We start from the raw sequence: 11176 nt of genomic DNA on the forward strand, positions 1-11176 counted from the left end.
GGGGCCTAATGGCCACAAATCCTGTTCCCAACTCTTTCCCTGGGAGAACGAGACCAAACAACAAAGTTGAGTTGGTGGAGCACTGTGGAAGTGGTCAAATGAAGTGAAGGATAAATGCTGCAGGTAGAAATGCTAGTTCATTTTCTGTTAGGATCCACAGTTCAGCCCAGCCAGGTCCCTGGAAAGATGGTATTCATCTGTCCCTGATTCCTCTCTCTTCAGGGCACTGGTAATGACCAGATCTGCAGCTCCTTGTTTATCTCCAGGAGGTGGGGAAGAGAATTTTAACGTGTGCCAACCCTTTGATGCTCTTTATTCACACCTTCCTGCCATGGTATTTTGCAGCAGAGGTCATCCCAGTGGACAGTCTGTCAGGCATGTCCTGGCTGCAGACACAATTGGAAGCAGGACCTGGGCCAATTTGCCCAGAGCTCTCAGAGCATCTGGTGCTCCCTGAACCAGTGCTGAGCCTCATGCTGCAGCCATAGCTATGACTGAAAACTAGTGCCCAACTCCTTTCCCCATAGCTTCACCAGCTTCTTGGTGGGTGGCAAAGGCGTCTCCTCTAACCAATGTCTCTCGCCCTACAGATATCATCCTGGCACACTACCAGCCAGTGGGCTTCTTGTGCTTGTCTCACAGCGTGTGCCAGCCTCTTTTTGAGGAGCTGCTGCTCCTGCTCCAGCCTCTCTCCCTGCTGCCCTTCAACCTAGACCTCCTTTTCGAGCACCACCTGATGCAAATGGGCAAGGAGCAGCAGCAGCAAAAGGAGCTGCTGCGTGTGAAGCAGGACCTGCTGCTTTCCGCACACTCCACCCTGCAGCTGATGCGGACACGGGGCAGCAGTGAGGATCCCGACGGCTGCAGCGTCGCCCCTGAAACATGCAAAGTGGGTGCCAGAGATGGTGACATCTCACCTGGCCACAGCCCTCAGCAAGCTGCAAGTGAGAGGGTCAAGGGGGTGGGAGCTTCCTGCGGAGAGGGTGACAGGGAGGAAGAGCAGAGGAAGGTACAAGAGAGTACATGGGAAGAGAAGAAGGACAAGCAGGCGGGCTGGTGGTACCAGCTCATGCAGAGCTCTCAGATTTACATCGAGGGCTCAGCTGAAGGCTCGAAGTTCATTCGCTATGAGAAGAAGAAGAAGGCTCTGAATGCTGTCCCCAGGGCAGCGGAGGCCCAGAAGGCACCACCCCCCCGTGAAGGGGTGGTGGAGGGTGCAGAGGCTTGTCCCATTGCTGAGGGCACCTTGGAGGAGAGGCCCAAGGCTGCCAGCAAGCCAAGTCCTCAGCCTGTGGAAGAGCCCTTGGAAAAGCCCCAGCAGGTACTGGTCAGCGAAGAGGTGAAGGAACGGAGCTGGCCCTTCTGGATGGGAAGCCCCCCAGACTCGGTTCTCACAGAGCTGAAATGCAGCAAGGAGAAGGAGGTGGGGATTCAGCAAAGAGTGGGAGCAGCAGCAGCCGCAGCCCCTCAAGAGGAGAGCAGCACCAGTGCATCAGAGGGCAGCCAGCCCATCAAGTGGGGCCACTTGTTTGGGTCCAGGAAGGTGCAAAAAGAGCCCAGGCAGCCTAACAGGTAGGGACAGGGATGGTTTGGGGCTGGAGAGGGCTGGTTAACCTCAGATTGCAGCAGTGCTGGTGGAAGTCGGGCCAGCCGCCGACCTGTGGGCTGCACCATGGTGGCACATGAGAGACAGTGTGTGAACAGAGGGGTCTGTCACCCTTGCCCAGCCCTGCCTGCCTGCCTTAGTTCCCACCACAGCACCATTACCCTCTTTGGCTGCTGTTCTTGTTCAAATCCACCTCAGTGGTTTTCCTCTCCTGCCTGAGGTGTACACCTGCCTTGGCTCCTAAGCCTCCTCTCTGGGGCATGGGATCCTGCTGCACCACCTCCATCATCATCCCATCCCTCCCAAAAGTGCGTGGTAAATGAGAACAGAACACAGAACCATCCCTGTTGCACACAGCAGGTGATGAGGAGGCATTAAGTTGCCCCACGTACCTGAGACCTCCCTGCATTGCCTCTCAACCTGCACCCTTCTTGCTTCTATAGCCCTTGGAAATGTCCTTCCCAGCCTAGGCCATGATGTGTCTGGAGGATGCTGAGCCGCCCCCACCAGGAGACAGCCTGGGGCTCACTATGTACTGTATGCACAGAGCCAGACCTCTAAGGCATGACTTTGCCATGAGAGCAGCTGCTTCCCTGCCAATACCTGCTTCTGTCTCCTTCTTGCAGATTGCCCTCTGGCTGGCTGAGTTTGGACAAGTCTGTGTTCCAGCTGGTGGCCCAGACGGTCGGGGCAAGCATGTGGCGAGAGGCAGCTCCTGAGCCAGAGCCACCCCAGCCAGAGTCACCTGAGGTGCCCCCCATGGCACGGCCGGCGCGAGGGCTGTCTCCTCACCCTCCCTGGTGAGCGGCACTATGTGGACACCCTGCAGGTCCTGGGACATGGTGGGTTGGGGTTGGCATGGCTCTGCCTGGTCTGCTTTGTACTTGTGGGCCAGGGGGTGTTTTGGGGCAGTGATGGAGCTTGTGCATCCATCCACCCCAGCTCTGCAGTCTGCAGGCAAGGGGCAGCTGGGAGCCTGGCTGGGTAGGGAGGCAGGGCATGTTTTCCTCGCTCCTCTGTGCCCATGGTGGTCCCTGGGCTACAGCAGGGTGAGTCTCCTGTGGCGAACTAACCCTTCCTCCTCTTCTTTTGCCTGCAGCGAGGTGAAAGCTCTTTGCCATCACATTGCCACCGAGGCAGGACAGCTGAGCTTCAACAAGGGGGATATCCTGCAGGTCATCTCCAAGGTGGATGGTGACTGGTTGCAGTGCAGCCTCGGCTGTGAGAAGGGGTTGGTGCCCATCATGTATGTCACCCACCCAGAGGACGAGGACTATTGACGTGACTGGGAGGCCAAGCACAGTACCGTGGGCTGCTGAGGCTCCTCTGTGGAAGCCCACTCTGCCAGAGGAACAGACACAGCTTCTTGCTAGTTTCTTACCTTTCTTGCCATTACAGAATACAGTAACCATAGATGAGTTCCTTCTTGCTCCTCCTTGTGCAGCTGCCAAAGGCCAACTCGGCCCCTGAGGTCTTCTGTGAGCTGCACTTCGTATTGCCAGGCATCACCATGCATGCAGCCACACCGGGGACCACCTGAGACCCCTCCACCCCACACCACCCCATAGCCCGTGGACTCGTACATAGCAGGAACCCAAGCAGTCCCGGCCACGGCAGCGCTGCCCTGCTGCCTGGCTCAGTTTTGCACTGGCTGTCCCCTCCTGTTGGGTGGCAGTGAAGTCTGCATCTTTCAGCATCCCTGGCACCATCTGCTGCAGGGGTGGGACAGCCATTCATTGGGAAGGTCTCTGCAAGTCTGGGCTGATGGGTTGCATTATGGCTTGATGGGGGGCCACAAGGTAGGTTCCCCCACGCTGTAGCAGCCCTGTTCTGATGTGTTACAGTGGTGCCTGGTGGGTTTTAGAGAGAAGGGACCCAACACTGCCAGGCTGCAGGGCTGGGGCTGTGCCTGACCATAGCCAGGGGAAGGGGAATGGGGCAAGTGTGTGTGTGTGCAGAGCAAAGGGGTGCGTGGGGTTGTGAGGAAGGCGCGTGGATGTTCATTGTTACATAGATCCAGGATAGGTGGTGCCACCCTGTGCAGAGATGGGTGTTTTAGGGGTTGGCCCTGTGCCCTCCATGCAGAGCAGGGAGCCAGTGCCTGGGAAGCCCTGGGATACTCAGTGGAGGGGGGTTGGAGGGGAGGGGGTGAGGGCAGGGTCCCTGTCTGGGCTAGGGATGCTCTTTGGAGTTGGGGGCAGTGCTCCTGGCAGGTAGATCAGGGGGTGCTCCCAGAGGGAGCCAGGGAGGGAGGGGTGGTGCTCCCCTTGGCATAGGGTTTCTGGTCTTGCTGAGCAGTGCCATGGGGTGGGGAGGGGAGGACAAGTGTCGTGCACAAGCACAAGGGGATGTTGGGGGTCCTGGGGTCCTCGGGAGAGGCAATGCCAGGTGACCCCTTGCCATGTTCATGCCGCCCGCTCGGTTGGGGATCATCACCTGCCTGTCAGGTGGAGAACAGTGTTAATGAAAGGCCATGCCAGTATTTGGTACCTTGGCCAGGTTGACGCTGCTCACAGCATCGTGCCTGGGCTGGCTTTTCCATGGTGAGGGGCCCTGGTCTTGCAAGGTTACCTCCTGCTTGTACATCGCTTAGCTGATATTGCACCATATTTAATTTGTATTTCCCTGTTAGAACAAGGTGTCTCGCCTTTATTTATTTCTTTATTTATGATGCATATTAATAAAAAAGGTGCTGATTGAGCTCTCTGCTATGCATCCTTGTGATTTCAGCCCATCCCTGAGAAGGGTCTGAGGGTTACCTGTGCTGGGACACAGCACTGCAGGCTTTGTCCAGCCTCCACCACAGCCAACAGCAGACCTTCAGAAGGAGGTTGTTCCCAGCTGTCAGACCTGTCAGCTCAGGCTTGGGGGACTACGTCACATCATCAGACGATGTTATGTCTCAGGGAAGCGGTGTTGTTCAAGGTTCCTTGTGCATGCTGGAGGGGGACCAAGCAAGATTCAGACAGAAGTTCACACCATTTCAGTCTGGCATTTGCTTCCCCAGGGTGCTCCAGGTATTGTCAGTAAGGTGTCCATAGGTGCAGCCAAACCAGAAATTATAACCCACAGGCAGCAGCAGGTAGTCCTGAGCAGCCCAGGAAGGAGGCGGTGAAGGATGGGTTGTGGGGCTGGGACACCTGAGCTGGGACCCAGAGCCTGGAACAGCCTCACCACAAGATTCAGTGGCTCTGGGTCACCCACAAGGACAGTCTCCATGGCTTTTAAACTTAGACTCGGACAAGAGTTGGACCTCCAAGTCCAGCAGGAATGAGCCCCAAGAGCCCATCCCTTTCCTTTACACCTCAGTATCTCCCAGGAGGAGGGAAGAGCTCTGCTTGAGGCTCCAGCCTTTGCTGCAAGGACACCACGCTGGAGTCTTTTGCAACCATGTGGACAAACGATCTGCAGTGGTGGAGTGAGTCAAAACAGTTGAAAAAAAATCCAGAAATGAAGCAGCATAAACTCCAGTCCTGGCATGGAGAGACATGGAGCAGTCAGGACTTTAATCAGTCTCTCAGAGTGGGTGGTGGTCAGGGCTGTTTACAAATTGCATGGAGCCAGGCTGTTCTCCCCACGTGCATGGGCTGGCCCAAATGGGGAAGCGGACCGTGTGCTGGCAAATAGCCCCATGGGGTGCTGAATCAGCCCCCGGGTGGCAGAGGGGATTTCCAGCTGCCTGTGCTGCTGGCACTGACATAAAACGGCTCTCCGGGTGTTCACTGCCGGGGCAGCCCAGGATGCAGGGGGGACATAGTGGGTTGGTTATGGTGACAGAGTCTGGATTTCGGGATGCTGCTATAGGATTTGCAGCTCCTGAAGTCTTCTTCAGTGTCATCTGGACAAGCTCAAGCTGTGTCTGGTTGGTGGTTACCAGATAGCCTGTCCCGATCAGGAGCTTGGCACAGGGCATGAAGCCATGAAGCCAGCATGGCTGGAAGGCATGCAGCAATGTGTATGGGGCAGTGGCTGCCAGCGCCACTGCTGTGGTTGGGTGGCCTTGCTGGTGGCCTGGTCCCAGAGGGCCACCTGTGGGATCCTGATGGGGACACAGAGCCATGAGTAGCACTGCAGGCAGGCGGAGCAGGGAGGGGAGCTGCCAGGTGCTGCTGTGTCCTGGAGTCGATCCTGTTGTGGGGAGGGCAGCTCAGCCAGCCCCTGGCACAGGGACCTCAGCATCCATTGGTACCCGTTTGGCTGGGACACAGCAGCAGAAAGGTGGGTGCTGTGGGGTGCTGGTGGTGATGGAGAGAGGGATTAGTGTGGTCCATAGCCTTGTGAGCACCTCCAGAGGAGATGGGAGCAGGTTAGATGGTCATGCTGTATCCACCGCCCGTCCTGGGTGCTTCCCTGAACCCAAATGCAGCAACCCTTCACTAGTGAACAGTGCAGGTCCCTGGCTTTGTCACTGCACTAAATCAAGTACCTTCCCAACCTTCTAGTGCAGGCTGCCTGTCAGCGCCAGCCCCACATCCCCCTGCCCTCCACAGGCACAGGACAGAGGAGCTGCCAGCCCCCTCACCAGTGTCACCCCACCACCAGTGCCAACTTCAAATGTCCTGAGGTGCAGAGTGAGCCCAGGGACAGCTCTGGACCAGCAGCAAGATGCACAGTCAGTCCTGCCCATCTCATGTCCCCTGTGCAGGGTCTTGGAGCAGCAGCAGTGTCCTTCACTCCTGTCCTTTGCAGGCAACTTCAGCCTCTGCTTGGCAAAGTTGCTCCTGGCATCCTTGCAGATCTTGGTGGAGATCTTGGCAAAGAAGTGCTGGGCTCTGGGAATGAACCCTGGAAACAGAGCATATGGTATATGGGTAGCAAAGAGGAGCCCAGCTTCATGGAACAGAGATCTGCTCTGGGCTGGTGGTAGGGGACTATGGGACCCAGTGGTGGGGGAAGTAAAGGCATGGGGTGACAGCATGGCTGGGGGCAAATTAAAGGTGCAGTGGGAGTCCAGACGTGACACGAGTGCATGAAAACCTGAGGGACATAGAATCATCGAATCATTTTGGTTGGAAAAGACATTTAAGATCATCAAGTCCAATCGAGCACTGTGAAGTCCACCTCTAAACCATGTCCCTAAGAACCTCATCTACATGTCTTCAACACCTCCAGAGACATGCCCCAGGTGAGAGGCAGAGACCTGCTAGTACCAGGTGCTAGGGGGTTGCGGCAGGTCCCCTTGGACCTTCTCTGCCTAGGTCATCAGTGTCTGACTCATCGCCAGAGTGAAGGCTGTGACCATGGCCCCTGGATGCCTGCCAGGGCTGAAGCAATGCACATGGAATCAGCACAGGCATGGGGAGGTGGGACAGGGATGCACATGCAGTCAGGACAGGCAGCCCCAGGGTGAGCACAAGGGCCTGGAGGTCTGCAGCCGCAGCAAGAGAGCTGTCTTCAGAGGAGTAACCCCATGGCTGGCCCATGATGTTATGAGCCATTTCTAAGGACAGACCCGCAAGCCATGCCAGCCAGCAAGGCTCACAGGAAAGCAGAGAGTGTCTCATCGTACAGTGTTGGTGGCAGCCAGTATCAGGCCTTGCAGAGAAGTGTGAATGTCATGTCACCACAACTGTGTGGCATCTGACAGAGAACAAAGATGGCACTGCATTAGCATGGCAGCCTTTCAAGCACATATTGGGGAGGGGCGAGAGAAAATGCCTTTCCTTCCCATGCCTCTCCTGGCAGCAAAACCTAGTGCTCATCCTGCCAGCATCCAGCAGGCAGTGACACATCCCAGAAACCCTCAAGGCTCCATGCAGCAGCCATGCCATACAGGGCAGGGGGTGCCAGGCTGAGGGTGGGCATGCAGGTCATTCTGACACCTCTGCAAACACTGCTTTGGGGATTTCAAACCATATATGAGCTCATACTAACCCCTGAGAGCTTTGTGCATGCTCAAAACAGCTGAACATCTAATGGTGTTCTGGGGTGCATTAGGAAGAGTATGACCAGCAGGTTGAGGGAGGTTGTCCTCCTCCTCTACTCTGCCCTGGTGAGGCTGCATCTGGAGTACTGTGTCCAGTTCTGGGTTCCTTACTTTAAGAAGGACAAGAAATTACTGGAAAAAGTCCAGTGGAGGGCTACAAAGATGATTAGGGCATACTTCTTATGAGGAAAACCTGAGAGATCTGGATCTGCTCAGCCTAGAGAAGACAAAGCTGAGAGGGGGTCTTGTCAATGCTGATAAATATCTCAAGGGTGGGTGTCAAGAGGATGGGACCAGACTGTTTCCAGTGGTGCCCAACAGTAGGATGAGAGGCAACAGGCATAGACTGAAGAATAGAAGGGTCCATCTGAATATGAGGAGAAACTTCTTTGCTTTGAGGGCTCCAGAGCCCTGGAACAGGCTGCCCAGAGAGGCTGTGGAGTCTCCTACTCTGGAGACATTCAAAACCACCTGGACACATTCCTGTGCGATCTGCTCTGGTGAACCTGTTTTAGCAGCTGGGTTGGATTAGATGATCTTCAGAGGTCCCTTCCAACCCCAGCCATTCTGTGATTCTGTAATATCCAGCTTTCAGACTAGCCTAGCTGCAGCATAGCCTGGACACAGGCCAGGTCCCTGCATGGTGGCTGTCACAGCTTGGGGCCACAGGGGTGGTTTCACAGGTCCTTAGTTGGTGTGACCCTACTCATGGGAGTAGCCTAGGAGTGCTGAGGCAGGACCAGAGGCTGGGGTGCAGCCTGGTTCCCTTTCAGCAGGAGGAAGGACAGAGCTGCAGTTGCAGCATCCTGGGAGTGAGCATTGAAATTGGTGTTTGCCGTGCAGACTTCCTTCCTTAGCCCCTTTGCTGGCTGCCTCTCTGCCTCAGTGCCCCCATATGTACAATGAAACCCATGATGTTTCCTCTGAATGAACTTCAGTGGCAGCATTACTCGTGAGAGGCTTTCATGCCCCAGAGTTCCTGTTTCCCCTTGCTGCGATGCTCATGGCCCAAGAACCTGTCTCTGTGCACCAGCAGCTGTGCATGGTCCATGGGTGATGGCACAGGGGAGATTTAGGTGAGGATTGGCAAGCCAGGTGCTGCTTCTAGAGGGCATCATGCAGGGGAATAGCATTCGTGGGTGCAAGCACCAACTTCGATCTGCAGGCAGGAGGCCAGGAGAAGGCAGGAGCACATCCACTGAGCTGTGGCCTCAGTGATGGCGTCCTCGCTTTAGAGGAGAGATACAAAACCTTTGCACCACAGATACCCTTTGGGAACTGGGATCCCAACCAAAAGTTGCTGGAAAGAGTTCGGAGAAGGGCAACGGAGCTGGTGAAGGGTCTGGAGCACAAGTCTGATGAGGAGCATCTGAGGGAACTGGGGCTGTTCAGCCTGGAGAAAAGGAGGCTGAGGGAAGACCTTATCACTGTCTACAACTGCCTGAAAGGAGGTTGGAGCATGGAGAGTGTTGGTCTCTTCTCCCAAGTAACAAGTGATAGGATGAGAGGAAATGGCCTCAAGTTGCACCAGGGGAGGTTTAGACTGGATATTAGGGAAAAACATCTTCACAGAAAGTGTTGTGAAGCACTGTAACAGGCTGCCCAGGGAAGCGGTCGAGTCACCATTCCTGGAGGTGTTTAAAAGACGTGTAGATGAGGTTCTTGGGGACATGGTTTTGTGCCAGTGTTGGGTTAATGGCTGGACTCGATGATCTTGATGGTCTCTTCCAACCAAAATGATTCTATGATTCTATGAAAAGGCAAGGTATAGTACTGCTGCTGTTGGTCCTCAAGCATCCCAATGGCTGGCTGGCAATACCAGGCAGAGGCACGCAGAGAGTTGGTGTGTGGCTCCTCCACATGCACCACAAAGCCACGGAAGAAGATGGGGAACTGAGCTCTATGCCGGACTGGGCTGAGCACGTTATCAGGAAAGGGCTGCCTGCTGGTGGCAGCTACAACGTGCTTTGTTTCCATGACTCTGCATAATCACCAAAGGTTGAAAAGTCCAGTGGCATCTTGGTTCAGTTTCAGAAAGGGGAAATACATGAAATGAGGAAGTGTGGATAAAATGAATCTAAAAGAAGCAGCATGGTCACAGTGTCCAGCAACCTTGCAAATATTTAAAGTAACCTTTCAGGGATCCTGGTATCTAAAGGTAGAGAGGAACCAGCAGCACTAACCACCAGGGCCAGAGGTTATTTGGCATAGAGAGACCCTTCAAAGAGCTGAAGTCATTTATAGATGACAAAAAATAGTATCAGGCAGATAAGATGTAAAAGCTCAATAAGATGAAGAAAAAAGAGAGCAAAGAACAGCCAGTAGAAGCAGTCAGCAGTCCTTTTTGCAAACACATCAAGAGCTTCAAATCTGCCATGAAGTCCGTAGGGTCGACAGGAGAGCATGTCCTTGCAGCTGGGGAGGGATATCCCCCAGGGTGACAAGATTGCTGCAAAACGTGGTTTAAATGCCAGTACACTGCGAGATTTGTGGCAAAATGGAACACGTGTGTGGCAGCATGCCTGGACCTTGGCATCATGGCAGGATGCAGCTCCCTGCCTGCACTCCGCCGAAATACAGCCTGCTGAAATACACCCTGCTGAAATACACCCCCCCCCATCCTCCCAGCTGTGCCAGGTCTACCGGCTGCATTCTGCAGCAGGTGACATGGGGGAGGCAGTGGCACCTACCAAACCAAGAAGCCCAGAGACACCTCTGTCCTGTCTTATTGCAAATGAGCTAAAGATGTCTTTGTGGCTTTGGGTTTGCTTTGTGTGACCAGAGCATGTAGCTGCTGGACCTGCTTGGGAAGGTGGCACCACCTTGCAACACTGCTCGTCTTCTGTGCAAGAGCCTGGGTTATGCTCAAGGCTGGATTTTTCTGGTGTGGAGCAAGGGGAAGTGTGAAAAGCGAGAGAGCGAGAAGGCTTCCTGGCAACTGCTTGGGCCACACTTCCTCATGGCTTTTGAGGTTTTAGATGGGGTAACGAAGGGCTTTTGTAGATGCCATGTACTGTTAATATAGAAGCTGACCACGGTTGTGCTGGGAGTGGTGAACAGAGGGACTGGGGATGTGATTGGTTTAGTCCTTTTTAATACAGGAAGTTTCCCTGCTCATGTTCCAAAGATGCTCCAAATGAGGAACCTACTCCTACTGAGATGGCTTGCTTTCACAGCCCTTTAATTATTTCTCGAAAGACTCAGCAACACCAAGGGAAAGGGAGAGGTCCTGTCTGAGTTGCTGCTGCTGCTAGAGGCAGAATAGTGGTTGCTTCTCCCCACCCCACAAACCTCCCACCCAAGGCAGAGCACAGCAGCCACCTCCCAGCTACCTCCTTCTGCAACGCGGGGTCCAGACTGTGCACTTGCAGCTCCAGGGCACTTTGACCAGGACAAGTGTGTTTGGGTGTGGTAAACTCTCTATGGGTCGACTTCATATCTGAGCGAAGGAAATAAGAAGGCTGGTTCTTAAAGGGAACCAGTGGCCCTACCAGCTCTGTTGCAGGAAGAGATGAAGCATAGGCAAGGGAGAAGAGGCTGAGATGGTCTTTCTGAGCACAGGAGGGCACAAGGAAGGTGTCTGGGCAGACTCCAGCTCTGTCCCTGAGAGTTAAAAGAGTGCTGGAATACCCACCCTCAAGCAT

At 54.7% G+C, this 11176-nt stretch overlaps 1 protein-coding gene across 9 annotated transcripts in view; it reads left to right on the forward strand.

Annotated features, from left to right (window-relative positions):
- Nucleotides 1-4293, forward strand: part of RUSC2 (RUN and SH3 domain containing 2) — a 65621-nt gene extending 61328 nt beyond the window's left edge. For 8 of the 9 annotated variants that reach the window (XM_065657165.1, XM_065657163.1, XM_065657162.1 and 5 more), the window contains 3 exons: nt 591-1572; nt 2233-2406; nt 2706-4293. In XM_065657165.1, the coding sequence (XP_065513237.1) occupies nt 591-1572; nt 2233-2406; nt 2706-2886 (1337 nt within the window). In that variant the 3' untranslated portion in view covers nt 2887-4293. Of the gene's footprint in view, nt 1-590; nt 1573-2232; nt 2449-2705 lie in introns of all 9 variants that reach the window. The other variant, XM_065657170.1, reaches the window with a different exon arrangement.
- Nucleotides 4294-11176: the final 6883 nt, after the last annotated feature.

This window comes from Caloenas nicobarica, chromosome Z (assembly GCF_036013445.1).
Source record: "Caloenas nicobarica isolate bCalNic1 chromosome Z, bCalNic1.hap1, whole genome shotgun sequence".
NCBI lineage: Eukaryota > Metazoa > Chordata > Aves > Columbiformes > Columbidae > Caloenas > Caloenas nicobarica.